At 43.1% G+C, this 17,709-nt stretch overlaps 1 protein-coding gene across 1 annotated transcript; it reads left to right on the forward strand.

Annotated features, from left to right (window-relative positions):
• Positions 1–39: 39 nt before the first annotated feature.
• gtf2a1 (general transcription factor IIA, 1) lies at positions 40–10,083 on the forward strand. Its single transcript, XM_005449815.4, has 10 exons — positions 40–283; positions 1,960–2,061; positions 3,078–3,255; positions 3,473–3,537; positions 4,320–4,395; positions 4,507–4,628; positions 5,140–5,244; positions 6,026–6,331; positions 7,135–7,224; positions 7,883–10,083. The coding sequence occupies exons 1-10, from the start codon at positions 254–256 to the stop codon at positions 7,988–7,990; spliced, it is 1,182 nt and encodes a 393-aa protein (XP_005449872.1). The 5' UTR covers positions 40–253; the 3' UTR covers positions 7,991–10,083.
• The last annotated feature ends 7,626 nt before the right edge of the window (positions 10,084–17,709 follow it).

The following is a 17,709-nucleotide window of genomic DNA, read 5'->3' on the forward strand; positions in this document are numbered from 1 at the left end:
CGACCTGACCCTGCCCTATGTCTCGCGCACTCGCAGCTTCTTCGCTCAGTATATAAAGCAGGACAACGACGGAAGGAGGACGGCTGGGGAGTCGCAGCCCGGGATTGTAAATAAGACCGCCTAAACTGTGTTTTATTTACAAAAGTGATGCCGGCTGTTTTAAAATATCTTTCCCAGTTGTTTTAAATCGTTTTTCGTAATTTTTGGCTCTATTCCTCGCCTATTTCCGTGTGGTTTTTACACTACGCGTATAATGGCGAGCTCGGCTAACTCGAACCCAGTGGTAAGGATCAATCTCTAAGGATTGTCAGCGGGGGAAAATGGGGGTAAAGTTATTGGAAAGCTGTCGACGAGCTGGTGTTATGTATTACAGTAAAATGAGTCTGCTTTAACAAACACTTCACTGTTATATCTATTAAAGGGAATACTTAAGTTTCAGTCAATCGGCCATTATAATCAGTTTTCGAAACTAGGTAGTTCTTTCATTTGAAACCATCTCGGAGGAGGAATGGCTTACTTTAGAGAGGCAGTGTTTGAGTAAAAATAAGAACACGTGTAGAAACTGAGGTTTAGCGATGAACATGTAATTCTAGTTTGGTGGTTTTTCGGCAGGTTGAAGCTTTCATTAGTTGGAAGGTTTACGTGATCACAGTAATGTCTAATAGCGTGTATGGCTAAATTCATTTTTGGTGGACGCTTGAGCTGCCAGTTTAGTTTAAAATGCTTGTTTGTTCGTAGAAGGAAGAAATTGTCAATTTAAGTTTTTATTATTGGATAGCTTATGAAATACAGATGTACGCAAAGCACATTGTCATCATCCACGGCGAGAGAATTGAGCGTTTAATATATATAGTTTATATATATTAAAACCTCAGTAGAAAGTCGTCAACTGCCTCATCATTGTCCACCATTCCACGACCAGAAGGCAGGGTAGCCGTCCCAAACCACTTCTTTAACCCATACCATATCAAATTTGTCCTTGCTACCTGCCAGCAGAGCCAAAAAATATTTAGCCAAAGCTGAGCACTGATAAGATAAGACACCGAAAATGTCCTTCACATTCCGCCACACACTGTTTAAAAGAAAAAGGCTGTCGAGCGCGCACTCTGCGGCTCCGTAAAATGGCTTCCTCGTCTCCCTTCTCTCTCTCGGTTCTGGCCCTCCTCCTTTCCGCTGCCTGGTTTTTATACAGCCATATTGGCTCTCTAATATAGACTGCCCGGGATGGGAAGGTGCTACTCGACGCTACGTCACCGGCTCTACATATAAACAGCAGACTGAGCTTTAAATAGTGAGGAGCAGACAGGCCGAGGGGGAGGGAAGGAGAGACCGAGGTCTGCGCTGCGGACATCGGGGCAGCGCAGTGCGGTGGCCCGCGTGTGTGTCGCTTTGTTTCAGCCTCATATCACTCCGCTGAGACGGGACCGTAGGGCCCTGGCGGAGCTCTGAACGTTATGCGTTTGCTTTTTCCGCCGCGCGCGCAGTTCAGACCCCGGGGACATGATGTTTACCTTAGTAGTAGTAACATAAAGAGCTAGTTTATATGGGTTAGCATAACAAGCCACGTAGTGCCGTGCACACGCTGCAGCCCGAACCCCCACACATGATTCTCAAGTGGGGGCAGTTTTAGAGTTTAGCTGACCGCGTGCAACAGCTATTACCGTGTTATACCAATTAAAGCCAGTGTGGCAAGGCGTAAATAAATATGATAATTATAACACCATCAGCTGTATACCTAATGTTTTGCTGTCGTTTTGGCAGCTGGAAGCCCAAAGAGGAGGTGTGCTTGCTAAATACACTGTTGAGGGCTAATTTTGACATAAAACCCAAGCTCATAATGATCAATACTGACTGTACCAGACATGTTGTTCATGTTTTACTGGAAAAGGCAAAAGTGTCTATAATATAAACAGCATACTGTAAAAGTTTATTTCCTCTTCTTTTTTTTCTTCCTCCCAGCCTAAATTATACAAGAATGTGATTGACGATGTGATCAGTGAGGTGCGAGAGCTGTTCCTGGATGAGGGAGTAGATGAGCAAGTTCTTCTGGAGCTGAAAACGGTAACCGTCCTTACCAATGTTGCACCTGTATATAGCAACTGCAGGGGAAATGCTGCCTACTGCAGAGGTGTGCGCTCTTTGTAGTAAAGTGTACTGTAGCACGCTCCCCCAAACCGGAGCGCTTTTGAATGACTGCTGACCACTTCCTAGTTTGGAAGCTGCTGTAGTTGTTGTCTGGATGGACAGAAAACAAACTTCTGGAAACTTTCTGATTAAGTCACAAAAATGGCATCCATGTTTTGTCCCCCGGTTACCATGGTTTCCTTTGATGGATGGTGCTCTCAGTGCCACTGATGTGTTGCAGAATTTGCTTTGCAGCGACTTCAGTATGAGTTTTCTGGTGCAATCACCACCTTATATTCGAGTGTTACTTTCAGTAGGGCTGTTATAACACAGACGTATGCCTGTGATTTGCAGAGAAGGTGGTGTCTGAATACCACTGAAATGACAACACAACCAGTGTGTACACTGCATGATATGCTCAATTCAAGAGGAGGCTATGGCACATAAGCCTACCTAGGCAATGAGATTGACACAAATAAGCAAAAATTCAATCTTCGCTTCATGGTTTCTTTGACCTCTTTTCACTTTGAGTTTGTGACCCATTAGTTAATATTGGTCTCTGGCTCTCTTTTACCTGGTTCCCTCCCTGAGCCTGGTTCTGTTGAAGCTTTCTTCCTGTTAAAAGGGAGATTTTCCTTCCCACTGTTGCCAAACACTTGCTCACAGTGACTCGTTTAATTGTTAGGTTTTCTCTGTATTATTGTACCTTACAATATGAAGCACCTTGAAGGTGACTGTTGTTGTGACTATATAAATAAAGCAGAATTAATTTGAACTATCGGCATGTCTGGACAGTGTGATGCGTTTACAGGTGTGTCGATAATGACAGAATTTGCGTTAAACATTTACCTGGATGGAGATTTTCATTTGAAAACATGTTAGCATGGATTTAAATGGAGTCTTTGGCAGCTTTCTAACACATGTCTTTGTGCTGCCTCTGTTTGTTTCTACAGCTATGGGAGAACAAGCTGTTGCAGTCCAAGGCAGTGGAGGGCTTCCATACTGAGGAGCAGACAGCCCTGCAGGCCGCACAGCAGCAGCAACAACAAGTTCAGCAGGTCCAACAAGTCCAGCAGGTGGCCCAGCCAGCTCAGACCCAGCAAGTCATCCTGCCGCCCCAGCAACAGCAAGGTTAGCCAGCAGTGGCACACAGTGGTAAAAACAAGTGCAAAAACCCGTGAATGCCTTTTTGGGCACTAAAAATGTCGCCTGCAGCTTTGAGTTATTTGCCAAACTGGCACAGGAAACAATGAATGCTTACTGATCGTGTGCATTGTTTGTACACTTTTTGAATAATATGAGGAATTTTAGTGTTTCTTGGTATGACCTGAAATGTTTGTCTCCGCAGCTCCCCAGCAGCAAGTCATTGTTCAGGAATCTAAGCTTATACAACACATGGGTGGAACGGGGATGGTGAGTGGATCATGTGCACCAAAAAAAAATGAAACTGTTGTTCGGGGAGGCAAATAAAAAGTAGCAAATGTATCTATTAACATACATAGGCGATGAGAAAGCCATATGTGTGATGAACAGAACAAATTTTACATTTTTAACAAATTCAGACATATTTTCTTTGAGTAGATGTGAGAAAGAAGAGAGGGTAGCATCTTTGTGGGTCTCTGCAGGCTTTTTCCTAAGTCCAGAATGATTGATCAAGTGGCACACGGATGGGGCAACAGGACTTGGAAGAGATTAACGGACTATTTTAATAGCCAGGACTGCAGTGGATATAAGCCAGCAGTAATGCATTCTCCTACATGCTACTGCTGTGTCTAATACGCACTGACAAACACACCTTTCCTTCATCGAGTGAAATATGCAGGAAATCTTTTCCACTTTCTTCAACAGCACATGTTTAATGTGGCATCTGTCCATACGAAGCTTTCATCTCTGCTGCTGCTGCTTTCTTTTTTCTGGAAGTGATTTTTGTATAATCCTCAAACGGCTCTTTAAAGCTTCACTTGCCAATTTTTAATCGTTTTCCAGTGGCTTTGTAGATGCAGCGAGAGAGTACAAACATGCTGCTGTTATCATGTCAGTCAATGCAATCTGAAGTTCTTTAAATTGTAAAGAAGTTCAAAAACATTAAGTACTTAACATTAAAGTCTTTCATTCTTGAACCCTGAAATCCTCTGCTTCTGTATTATTTTGCATGCTTGTCACTGCTTTACATGTGTTCTTCTTTCCTCCTCTAGAGTGCAGCAGCTACCGCAGCAACCCTGGCTTTGCCCACAGCCGTCACCCAATACCAACAGCTCATCACCAGCCAAGGTAAAACATGTTTATTTGCATTAACTTGCAAAGAAATGCTCCTGTCTCTCCGAACTATCTTCATGTGTATTTACACAATGTGCACCCACACGCTTTGTTTTGACGTCTCAGGCCAGATCCTGCAGGTAGTCCGTGCTCCCAACGGGGCTCAGTATATCATCCAGCCCCAGCAGCAGATCCTCCTGCAGCAGCAGATGCAGCCTGGTGGCGTGCAGGCACCGGTAATACAGCAGGTAAGAACCGTCACGCAGAGGGGCAGGGCTGCATATGACAGGAGGAAATGTGTGTGAAAATTAAAGCCAAATGGGAGAGGTGGGGAAAAAGAGTCGTGGTGTGTCTGGTTTATTTGCGTAATCAGTTCACTGTCTGTTTGTGACGAGTAGGTTAAATAAGGCTACATATCTGTGGGCCCTGTGGCTCTGACACAGTGGAAGAATCAATTCTTGGAAAAATAACCTCGAAATATGTAAGAAGTGCCATGAAAAACATGAAATGATTCTGGGAAATCAGGAGGATGCTGATTGCTCAGAGCTTACCACTTTCCCCAAAAGAAATAGATCCATGACTCCACTACTTGTGACTTTTCCTAAATAAAAACACAGATTCCCCACATCAGATCAAAATTAGCCAGATTTCATTCATTCAGTTTAAATTGAGTGTTGTGCATATTCAGGTGGAGATTTTGTTTTAAAATAGAGTTTACATGTCATGTTTGGGTTTTTTCCTTCTCTAATACCTGTTTAGGTTCTGGCTCCTCTGCCGGGAGGCCTTTCCCAGCAAGCAGGAGTCATCATACAGCCGCAGCAGATTGTCTTAACCCCAGGAAACAAAGTCCAAGGCAATACACAGGTCAGAACGTCAATTCCTCCTCGACTCATTTCATTCCGTTTATATGGAAGTAGTTTATGCTCTATAGTAGTGTTTCCTCCATTTCTGTTCTCTTTGTTATTTAGAGAAATTAGAGTCTGTTTAATGTTTTAGAGGAGCGTCTGGGAAACCTTTGTTATTAATAATAACACCTGCCCTGTGAAAGCATCGCGCATCAGTCAGTGTCACAGATCACATTAGCCGATTACACTGACAAACCAGCATTTCCACTCAGATGTGGTTTTGGTGTGAGTAACTATAGAAAGAAAGATTTGGTTAGCTGGCCACTGTAATTGTGCTACACTGCAAAAATCTGCAACGTTAAGTTCAAGTTGATTTAAAAGCTAAGTTACCATATGAGCCCTTAGTTTGGATACAATTATCCACTCGAGGTAATGTTTTGCTACATGAGATGGCTCGCTCGTCCTCCTTGTTAACAGGCTAACATTAGCTCAGAGCAGAGGTCTTCCCTCCATGAATTCGGTTCTTTAATGACTTTTTTCTTTCAGCTGTTGGCCACCATTAGCTTACATGCTAACACAGACAAATATCTTCATACCCAACATGGCGACTAGCTGGCTAACCTTATCTGTGCTACAAAAATGCTCTGTGAAGTCGCATCATTTTTGCTGTCCTGTCCTTATTTTGGCTTTGAGCTGGAGTCTGTTGTGTAAAGAGCTGGTTATTTTGTCCCACATGAAAGCAAGACTAACATCATATGGGCGTATGTGTTTTTAAACTGTGAGTTTCTTTCTACCGTCAGGTGATGCAAGCAGCAGCCATGGCACCACAGCCCAGTCAGGCAGCAACAGCAGCTCAGGTCCAGCAGGTTCAGCAGGCCCAAGGAGCAACTGCACCACAAGCCTCAGCACAGCCTCAGGCCCAACAGCAGCAACAGGCTCAGCCCCAGGCCCAGGCCCAGCCTCAGGCACAGCAGCCTCCCATGATGCTGCAGGTGGACGGAACCGGAGACACGTCTTCAGAAGAGGACGAGGATGAGGAGGAGTACGACGAAGATGACGATGAGGAGAAAGACAAGGATGGAGCAGAGGATGGGCAGGTTGAAGAGGTGAGCAGGATGTAAGAGTGTTCAAAAACGGACACATTAAAGTAGCAGTGGGCAAGATTTTTATGGTCATGTATTATGAAGTAATAGAGCTGTAGACTTGTAGCACTGAGGTCCAATTTTCTGCCCGTCTTCAGAGGAGCTCTGTTGTTTTTGACATCATCTGCGTTTAAATTGGTTACCTGTATGTCACCTGTGTGCCAAACTTTCATGCTATAATTGAATCTGCAGCTGAACGTGAACTGAAACAGGAGCGGCACAGTGCTTTTGTTTTCCAGAGTAGCTAGCAGCAGCTTTCCACAGGTAGCTGTTGGATCAGAGTGGCCAGAAGAAAAACTGTTGTCATATTTGGGGCAACGAAACAGAAACACCATCAGTTTGTGGCAATTGTCTTTTGTTTCTCACCCTGAAAGAGTCACGGTGATGCTGCTTCAGGGTTAGACTACAAAAGCATCATTTCTGCAGCACTTTGTTACCCTGATACATCCAAGTTGCTTTTTAAGGGATCTGATCAGCGCCCCGGCTGAACAGAGGTGTGGGGAATGAAAAAGCTGCTTATTGACTACAAAGGTTGCTCTGTAGTTTGTGTGGCTTTTCTGCAGAAGATTTTATAACACAGCAGGTTATATGGTCAGGCATTGTTTGGTATCGGGCAATAAGGAGAACGGGTTTAAAATCAAACTGTTACTCGTTGCAATCTAGATTTGTGCTTTTACTGTTTAAATAAAGAAAATCCTGAATCCTAAACCACATTCCTGAGCAGCGAAAATTTGTGATGAATCTGATTGGTTTGGTTTCCTACTCAGGAGCCGCTGAACAGTGGAGACGACGTCAGCGACGAAGAGGACCAGGAGCTGTTTGAAACGGACAACGTAGTGGTGTGCCAGTACGACAAGGTGGGAACTGATGTATTCTGAAAGGCTGCAGTGTGTTCAAACCTGCCTGTGTATAAATATGCGAGCGCCTCTTTTGTACTTCGATGACATCTCTTGATATAGATCCTCCTGCGCTGGGGCCCGTTGGCTTTTTTGCATATCCGACTCGTTTAGTTTCACATCAGCATCCAGACAAAGACGTTAACACTGAGATTTGCAGAAGCAGTGAAAACAAAGAGATTATAAAATAACAGCGCAGAGCAGTTTTACTGTGTTAATGTGATTGGTACTCGGCATCGCTGTCAGCCTTTGTTTGTGAGTATCATTCAGGGCGCTGAAAAGGCTGCTGGAGATTGAAGGACGAGGCTTAAACAGTTTTTCACGGCGGCCTCCTCGTTTTTGGGGAAAAATGTCAGAAATGGTTAAAGAAGTATTTCACATTCCTTTGTTGTGAGTCTTCACTGTTTGCCTTTGATTCTCATCACAAAGCATCAAGTTGTTACGTTATTTGATGCTAACTCAGTGGAGAAAGGCTCCAGCAGCGGTTAATGCCACAGTAAGTTTGTCCGGCCTCGGCGTGCAGAGGCTAAAGACATCAGACTGCGTCCACTGTAAGCTGAAACAGTGTCCATCTGTCCTTGACGCCTACAACACTCATTTCCTTCTCTTTACTCTGCAGATTCACAGAAGTAAGAACAAATGGAAATTCCACCTGAAGGACGGGATCATGAATCTGAACGGGAGAGACTACGTCTTCTCCAAAGCCATCGGGGATGCCGAGTGGTGAAGCAGAAAAAGGAACGGGAGAAAGGAACGGGAGCGGGATCTCTGTAACTCCTTCTATCCAGTTAACAGACAGTTTAGCATCCTTCCACATCCTGTGACTGGATTCATTCAGGAAACTGTTTCTGAGACTCCGAGAACTCTTGAGACAAACCCAAAGGACTGTGAGGTACTGTAAAACCCGGGTGTAGTCAGAAAACACTCGACTAGCCTTGCGGGATGAGAAACCAACAGAGGAAGGGAAAAGCCCCGTGAGCCGAGCGCCGTTTCTCTTTATTTCTTCTTCCAGGCTTCGCTGCCTTTTTTTCCCGAGAGAATTCACCTAACTTTGGAAAGAAAGCATTTCACCATCATACAGGTGTAGAGGACCAGGGTGACCTCGGCTTCCCTGCCACACAAGGTCAGAGGTCATTCGTTATAACCCCATAGATGAGAAACACCTTTGCAATGCACTGTAGTCGGTTGACTGGATTGACTCGTGTCTACATTTGTGTCCAAACTTAGTGCCACCAGTCGAGATCGCTGCCTTTAGAACGACCAGAATCACCTGTTTTTGGCTTCCTCTTTTTTTTAAATCCTAATTCTGTCTGAATTCACGTTTATGAAAAAGGTGCTCCAGAGTGTTTTTATGTAGGTGACCTGTTCTTTAAACTTTGTTTTAAATGCGTTTAATGAAGGAGTTAAAAAAGAAGGTAAAATAACGTAACCTTACAATAACTCATTTTTTTTTATGATTTTTTTTTTTTATCTTCTGCGCAGCACTTAACTCTGAAACCCCCCACAGCACCTCCCCACTGGCTTCTCTGGAGCTTCATTCCATCTTTACCGTTAAGAAAAAATAAAGAAAAAAGCGCGAGACACTGAATTCATTTAAGGATTGTACAAAGGTGTCTCAGTTTGTCCTGTTGGTGGATTTCCTTTGCTTTTATTTTTAGTTCTCTGCAGTCGTCGGAAATTTTGCACTGTCGGTTTATCAGTGTGTTGTGAAGTCAGTCAGTCCACTTAATCAATAGCCGCAGAGACGTGTGTGTGAGAGAGCGAGAGGGACTGTACAGACGCGTGGTGAATGCTGCTGTGTGTGTGTGTGTGTGTGTGTGTGTGTGTGTGTGTGTGTGTGTGTTGTCGTCGCTGGTTTTCTCTGAAAAGGTTTCAGTTTGTTTCTCTCACCTCACAGTCTGGAAATGTCACAGAGCAGTGAGGTTGGTGTCTGTCCTTTTTTTCCTATTTATTTCTGAAAGTTCATAAATTGTTCTTTTTTTCTTCTTTTTTTTAGGTTGGAAAGCCGCACCAAACTGTGCTCTTATAATCTAACAAGTGTTCCTTTTTTCTTTTCTTTTCTCCTTTCTTCTTATGTCAGCCTGATAAAAGCTACACGGCGCTGTTTTCCAAACCATTTCGTCCACCATATGTTCTCCTCTGCTTTCGTTTTATTCATGACTTTTAAAATGAGGATATTTTCTATCCAAGTGAGTTTAACTCGAGGGGGTGGGGTGGGGGGAGTTGTGTGTGTCTCTGCAGTTTGTTTTTAGTGCCCCTGTTGCAGCAGTTTGAAATAAAGTATATATGTGTTTTGACTGTTGTGTCGACGTGGTGGTTGGTTGGCTCCATAGTTGTTGTTTTTTAGCTGCACAAAGAAAACCCTGTTACGGGACCTGAAGGAGAAAAAAGAACATTTTTCACACGATTTAGTTGAATTATATGAAATTTTTACACAAAAGGCCAAAGGAAGACTTTCCACACATTAAAAAACAACAACAAAAAATGGCCCCCAGTAGATTTATTTCCTTTTCTCTGTTCTTCATTTCAATATCTAGATGTCGTGCGTGCCTTTTTGAACTTTAGTTCAGTTTTTGTTTTTTTGGGGGGGGGGGGGTCACAGATGCTAGACTGAGAAGGATGTCTTATTAAAATGTGCTCTATAACCATTTGTCGTGTGTGTGTGTGTGTGTTCTGCTCTTATGATTAATGAACTGTACTGTTGGTATTCGTGTAATTTTCCTAAATCAAGTTTGGAATCAAACTCAAGATTGTGCTTTGAATACATAAAGTTGTGTTTTGCAACAAAAAAAAGAAAATTAAAATTTAATTTTTGCATTATTTTTGTGGCCTAAATCAGTGTCACTCTCACCCCCTCTGTTTCTTCCTACCTTCCTTCTTCTATGATACCTGGTCAGCTTTTTGGTTCTGCGCCACTAAAAGCAAATTTTAAAATTTATCCATTACTTGTGGGAGCATCTTGAACACTAAACTATTTATTTCAGTTACTTTTAAACTATTTTTCTCACATTTTTAATCCTGTTGAGACTTTCTATAGTTTTTAACTACCGCTACTACTAGATGTGGCTCGGGCGGTAGAGCAGGTGGTCTAATAATCAGAAGGTCAGTGGCTCCTTCGGTTTACCAGCTGGAGGGCTTCCTGGCCAAGATCATTAGAAAGTGTTTAAATATGTGTGTATAAAAGTTGCGCTTCACCGATTCACCGTCTCCATTTCCAATTTGTGTCACACTTCTAGGGGAGTAGTTGGTGAGTGCAGACCAGGTGTCTTCCATGCAAAGGAGGGACCGGGGCAATCAAAGGTTTTTGAGTCGGTACTGTTTACTCTTTTGTAAAAAGTTTCACTTTACGTGAGTGAACTTCAGTTTTCTGTGAGCGTCAACACACATTTTTCCCGGTGGTTGCCAGGGGGTCGTGAATCTCTTGCAAGATGGCAGTCGGTTTCATCGTAACCGCCTTCAACCTCTAGCAACTACTAGGATACATCTTATCCTCGCAAACAGTGGTTGCCAGGTGGTCATGGACTGGTCTTTAGTAGAACTACAACCGCTACAGTGTTACACATTTGAAATGGTGGAAAAGTTAGCAGTCACATGACTGCAAGACCTTAACAAATACCAGTCCCCTTCCCATTTAGTGAGCCAACTGTTTCATGAGTTTATTACTTATATGTGTTTCATTATTCTTTAATGAAAATTCTAAAGGCATTCATAGTTTTTTAATGTTTTTGGTTGTTTTTTTCTCTGACATTTCAATTTTAAATCTCAGTTTCCAAGACACTCAAACCAGGGGTCCTGTCTGCTAGCTAGCAATGACGACGGCGAGTTTTGTAGCATGGCTGAAGCTGGTACTGTAAATATATATGAGGTACACTGTTCTGTGTAGAGAGTGAGTCACATTTTACACATTGGGAATCAAGGCAGTTGAATCCATTGAAACTTTGAGTGACAAAGATGACAACAAGGACAAATTTCTTTTAAGGGGAGCCTCGGACAAACACAAGAAGCCAAGCAATTTGTTTCTTCTTTTCTTTCTGTGGTTTTAGTTAAGTTGGCCCTCAACTTAACTCAAAGGAACATAACATGTCTTAAATCTATCTTGTCTTAAGCTGTAGCTAACTAAGGTTATTTTTGTCTTTAGCAAACCGTTATCTTTTTTGCTAATTGCTAACCAGTGCTGCTCAGTGTCAAAGGCTTTACTGTCTGACAGACAGCGGGGGTTATCCTCCTTGCAGACATGGGTATCTGTAGACATCATAAGTCTTTCTGTGACACTTCTCTGAAGTATGTAGTTGTTGTGTTTATGTTAGGCGTCTTTGTGGATGAGTCACAAACAAATGGGCAGACATGGTTGTCTGCAAGGACCAACCATCCAACTTTTCATCACTGTGGCCCACATGCTCCGGGGACGTGCTGTAATACGGCTTTAACTCAGTGCGATTCAGATTTCTTGATTGAAATATAATCCTTGCACATTCTCTCTTTGTCGCTGCATTAAGAACTCTGTGGGATCACTTTCATGCATTTGCTGCAACCTGCACGAGACCTCGAATCTGCATCGCCCAATCTTCTTTTCCATTTCTCTATATCCCACCATCTGGATGACTGTCAGGGTTTGCACAGCATGGGCGTTTTCCCGGCTTTTCCTCTAATTCCTACCCAAACTGACACAATCCCAGCGTATTTCCTTTCAGGTAATTATGAGATAAAGGTGTGGTGCAGTCGGGGATCAAAACTGAATCAGAAACTACATGGAGATTTTTGCACTTGATTGTAAATGGATTTGAGGGCAGACTGTCACTTCTACAATATATCACACTTCAGCCCTGAATAGACGTAGTGGAGGAGCAGTGTATCCCTGGCTGCTTCTGATGAAGTGGGCCCTTTTGCTACTCCTGGGCACTCAGACATAAGAATCTGAGCTGCTGGCGAATGAGGCTTATAATGAGACCCTGGAGATGTCTTGCTCAGACTCTACAGCTTTCTCTGCTTACCAGCTAACCTGTGGTGACTGCCAATCAGCTACAGTTAAGCCCATAATTATTCATACCCCTGGCAAATTTTGACTTAAAGTTACTTTTACTCAACTAGCAAGTTATTTTTTGACTGGAAATGACACAGGCGTCTCACAAAAGATAATAAGATGATGTACAAGATGCATCATTGTGGAAAAAAATATTTCTCAGCTTTTATTTACATTTTAGCAAAAAGTATCATGTCCAGAATTATTCATACCCTTTACAAACTGTCACAGTCTCTGGGAAAATCCAAAGTTCCATACCATTCCAAATAGTCAAAGCTGTTCTAAAGCATCCTAATTACCCTGATTAATTGGGAATAGCTGTTTTGATCAACTCAACAGGTGAAAAACAGCAGCTCTCTGCAGGTGGTCTGTGGACATTCATGGCTAAGACAAAGGAACTCAGTGAGGACCTGCAGCTGTGCATTGTGGCTGCTCACAAGTGAGGAATGGGCTACAAGGCCATATCCAAATGTTTTCAAGTTCCAGTGGCTACAGTGCAAAGTATTATTAAAAAATACAAGATGTTCCGCACTGTGGAAAATCTCAGAGGACGTTGTCGGAGGCCAAAAGTGAAACCTGTGTTGGCCAGGAGAATAGTGAGAGAGGTGAAAAAGAATCCAAGGATCACCACCAAGGCCATTCTGGTGAATCTGGGCTCTGCTGGTGGCAATGTCTCAAGGCAGACAGTCCAACGGACACTGTTGGGTTCCACGGATGCAGACCAAGGAAAACGCCACTTCTCCAGGCACTTCTAAGGCATGCCAAAGCTCATTTGGCCTTTGCAAATGCTCATCTGGACAAAGAAGAAGGTTTCTGGTCTTCAGTGTTATGGTCAGATGAAACAAAAATTTAATTATTTGGTCACAATGATGTTGCCTTCATTTGGCATAAAAATGGAGAAGCCTTCAACCCAAAGAACACCATCCCCACTGTCAAACATGGTGGTGGGAACCTAATGCTTTGGGGGTGTTTTTTTAGCCAATGGACCATGGAACCTAATCACAGTAAACAGCACCATGAAAAAAGAGCAATACATGAAGATTCTCAACATCAGGTAGTCTGCAGAAAAACTTGGCCTTGGGAACCAGTGGACATTTTAGCACGACAATGACCCAAAACATACAGCAAACGTGGTGAAGAAATGGTTAGCAGACAACAACATTAACGTTTTGCAGTGGCCTAGCCAGAGTCCTGACTTGAATCCAATTGAGAATCTGTGGAGGGAGCTAAAGATCAGGGTGATGGTAAGAAGACCCTCCAACCTGAAAGATTTGGAGCTCATTGCTAAAGATGAATGGGCAAAAATGCCTGTGGAGACATGCAAAAAGCTGGTCTGCAATTATAGGAAGCGTTTGATTGCTGTAATAGCCAATAAAGGCTTTTTTCTATTGATTATTGAGAAGGGTATGAATAATTCTGGACATGATACTTTTTGCTAAAATATAAATAAAACCTGAGAAATATTTTTTTCCACAATGATGCCTCTTGTACATCGTCTTATTATCTTTGGGGAGACACCTGTGTCATTTCTGCTCAAAAAAGAACTTGCTTGTTGAACAAAAGTAACTTTAAGTCAAAATTCGGCAGGGGTATGAATAATTATGGGCTTAACTGTACGTAGCAAGTGGAGTAGCCGGGCCTGCTGGCTGTGGCATGTAGAGCTTACCAAAGTCTTAGAAAACAGCAAGCTGTGACAAAACAGGAAGACGGGGCGAAAAACCTTCATCTGTTTTCAGCAGAGATTCTGTCTATCCGGACTTTGACTCACGTCAAGCCCTGAATGTTGTTCTAAACAGGTTGTCACTTTTCTTTTTTGTTATAGGCCTACTTCAAAAAGCCACTGCCATATAATTGCCACCTGTGCTGTTATGTCATGATTTCTTCTGTGGAGAACTTACCGAGTTGATTCAGTCATTCTTACACGAATGGGTAGGTTATTTAAAACTGTAGGGAACAAAGGTGTATGAAAGTGAAGCCTTATTGTGTCTGATACCTCTTTCAACACCTTTAAGAGTGGGTCATTTTTACTTTAGGTGGGGAGGCACTATACAGGGAGTGCAGAATTATTAGGCAAATGAGTATTTTGTCCACATCATCCTCTTCATGCATGTTGTCTTACTCCAAGCTGTATAGGCTCGAAAGCCTACTACCAATTAAGCATATTAGGTGATGTGCATCTCTGTAATGAGAAGGGGTGTGGTCTAATGACATCAACACCCTATATCAGGTGTGCATAATTATTAGGCAACTTCCTTTCCTTTGGCAAAATGGGTCAAAAGAAGGACTTGACAGGCTCAGAAAAGTCAAAAATAGTGAGATATCTTGCAGAGGGATGCAGCAGTCTTAAAACTGCAAAGCTTCTGAAGCGTGATCATCGAACAATCAAGCGTTTCATTCAAAATAGTCAACAGGGTCGCAAGAAGCGTGTGGAAAAACCAAGGCGCAAAATAACTGCCCATGAACTGAGAAAAGTCAAGCGTGCAGCTGCCAAGATGCCACTTGCCACCAGTTTGGCCATATTTCAGAGCTGCAACATCACTGGAGTGCCCAAAAGCACAAGGTGCGCAATACTCAGAGACATGGCCAAGGTAAGAAAGGCTGAAAGACGACCACCACTGAACAAGACACACAAGCTGAAACGTCAAGACTGGGCCAAGAAATATCTCAAGACTGATTTTTCTAAGGTTTTATGGACTGATGAAATGAGAGTGAGTCTTGATGGGCCAGATGGATGGGCCCGTGGCTGGATTGGTAAAGGGCAGAGAGCTCCAGTCCCACTCAGACGCCAGCAAGGTGGAGGTGGAGTACTGGTTTGGGCTGGTATCATCAAAGATGAGCTTGTGGGGCCTTTTCGGGTTGAGGATGGAGTCAAGCTCAACTCCCAGTCCTACTGCCAGTTTCTGGAAGACACCTTCTTCAAGCAGTGGTACAGGAAGAAGTCTGCATCCTTCAAGAAAAACATGATTTTCATGCAGGACAATGCTCCATCACACGCGTCCAAGTACTCCACAGCGTGGCTGACAAGAAAGGGTATAAAAGAAGAAAAACTAATGACATGGCCTCCTTGTTCACCTGATCTGAACCCCATTGAGAACCTGTGGTCCATCATCAAATGTGAGATTTACAAGGAGGGAAAACAGTACACCTCTCTGAACAGTGTCTGGGAGGCTGTGGTTGCTGCTGCCCGCAATGTTGATGGTGAACAGATCAAAACACTGACAGAATCCATGGATGGCAGGCTTTTGAGTGTCCTTGCAAAGAAAGGTGGCTATATTGGTCGCTGATTTGTTTTTGTTTTGTTTTTGAATGTCAGAAATGTATATTTGTGAATGTGGAGATGTTATATTGGTTTCACTGGTAAAAATAAATAATTGAAATGGGTATATATTTGTTTTTTGTTAAGTTGCCTAATAATTATGCACAGTAATAGTCACCTGCACACACAGATATCCCCCTAAAATAGCTAAAACTAAAAACAAACTAAAAACTACTTCCAAAAACATTCAGCTTTGATATTAATGAGTTTTTTGGGTTCATTGAGAACATGGTTGTTGTTCAATAATAAAATTATTCCTCAAAAATACAACTTGCCTAATAATTCTGCACTCCCTGTAATAAGATTAGCTCTGTCTGTGCTTTTGTCCCCATATCTGAGCTGTATTTATTTCTTGCACTATAAAACCAAAGAAACCCTCGACATTATATGAAGCAGTTAGTTTTAAGCATATTTCCAACCTTATCCTAAAGTCCATCCATCCATTCGCTTCCGCTTATCCTTTTCAGGGTCGCGGGGGGCGCTGGAGCCTATCCCCAGCTGTCATAGGGCGAGGGGCGGGGTACACCCTGGACAGGTCGCCAGTCTGTCGTAGGGCCAACACACAGGGACAGACAACCATTCACACTCACATTCACACCTAGTGACAATTTCGATTATCAGTTTTAATACCTGTGTCATACTCAAGTAAAAGTCATGTGATTTAAGTCCACGTGGGGCAGAAAGCCACCTGCAATGAATCATCTTCGGCTAAATCTGCAAGTACCGTGCTGCAAAGTCTGCAGATCTGCAGTCTTAGTTCACCTCAGTACGCATGAACGCCCCAGCACTTCTCTGCTTTTTGTTTTATTATTGGGGTTGTGCAGGTGGAGTTGCATCACTGTTTCATGTATTTCTGGTTTAGGATCACCTTCACACGGCAACAGCTGTGAATAATTTGAAACGTTGCTGGTCAGCAGGAACTTTCTCAATAAAAACAATTTCCAGTTCATTAGAAATTGTTGATCCAAAAGTAGACACATGTTCCAAATTGCCATCCTTACACACCTGCACAATAACTAAGGTTTCTTATCAGGAACAGTAGTATAGAGTAGCGCTTGTCACATCATCCTGTGTGTAAAGTGTTAGAATGTTTTTTGTTGAAGGCTTGGAGCCATTTTTTTTTCCTGGTTTAACTCAAGTGTCTGCAAAGGTTGTAGATCCTAAATATGAAACTCATTTCCTGATGAGTGAAACCACCTGCAGAACAACAGAAGGATGAATGTTTTCACTGCAGTTCGCTCTGGTTATCATTCAAGAGCTCTCCGGGAGACAGAGGAACTTGACTCTTCAAGAGGGCCATCCACGTCGACCGGGCCATGGGATAACGTAAGGAATGACGCCATGCAAGGGATTTTTTTTGTTTCCAGAACCAAACACTGGATGCATACTCGTAGGCTTTGACCTCCTCAGTCCCTCTGTTCACGACTCCTTTTCCCACTCTATTTGAGTTTGGCAACCTAATCCGGTGTTATCGAGGTGCATCGTCGGGGACGGGCCTGCTTATTTGAGGAACAGCTTGGAGATGAGTTTATTTGCAATACTGGGAGAGGAATGATGAGGCAGGCCTGAGACCCAGCTAGAAGAAGAATGTCAAAATAAATCCAGTTCAGAGTCTCATTCAGTTTGCTTGGCTCGGTCTATTAATTGGGCCATGACCGTACCTGCAAGTCTGTAAAATTACATATAATAATTCGGGAAAACGCTGGATTCTGCAGGTATATGCCACTACCACCAGTCGCTTTGTGTGCACCCAGACACCTATGCAAATGTGCATAGACTTTGATTTTTATCAGTCTTGTCGTGCACACACTCGTGAACAGTGAGTTAACACTAGCTGGCAGCGGAGACGGCCTCTCATAAAGGCAGCCAGGCCCATCGTGCTCCAGCTCCAGAGTGCTTCGCATCTGAAGGGTCCGGACTGGCTCGCTGTTAATGTGTGATTGGAAGAGATGGACCTGAAGCCGTGGAAAACGTTCAACTGAAAATGATGTCCCGTCCGTTCGGAAATTCACCGCCAAGCGAGGTCTGGAACGGAGTCAGCAGATGCCACTCTTAATTTTTCCGACTTTTAAAGTAGAGACCCTTCCAGTTTGTGAGGTTTAGAGTGATA

Source organism: Oreochromis niloticus, linkage group LG15 (genome assembly GCF_001858045.2).
Source record: "Oreochromis niloticus isolate F11D_XX linkage group LG15, O_niloticus_UMD_NMBU, whole genome shotgun sequence".
In the NCBI taxonomy this organism is placed as follows: Eukaryota; Metazoa; Chordata; class Actinopteri; order Cichliformes; family Cichlidae; genus Oreochromis; species Oreochromis niloticus.

Coding starts and splice junctions, on each gene's coding strand:
- gtf2a1 (XM_005449815.4), top strand. CDS start 254: ATGGCGAGCTCGGCTAACTCGAACCCAGTG. Junction 4,396..4,506: donor ACAGCTCATCACCAGCCAAG/GTAAAACATGTT, acceptor TTGACGTCTCAG/GCCAGATCCTGCAGGTAGTC. Junction 5,245..6,025: donor AAGTCCAAGGCAATACACAG/GTCAGAACGTCA, acceptor TTCTACCGTCAG/GTGATGCAAGCAGCAGCCAT.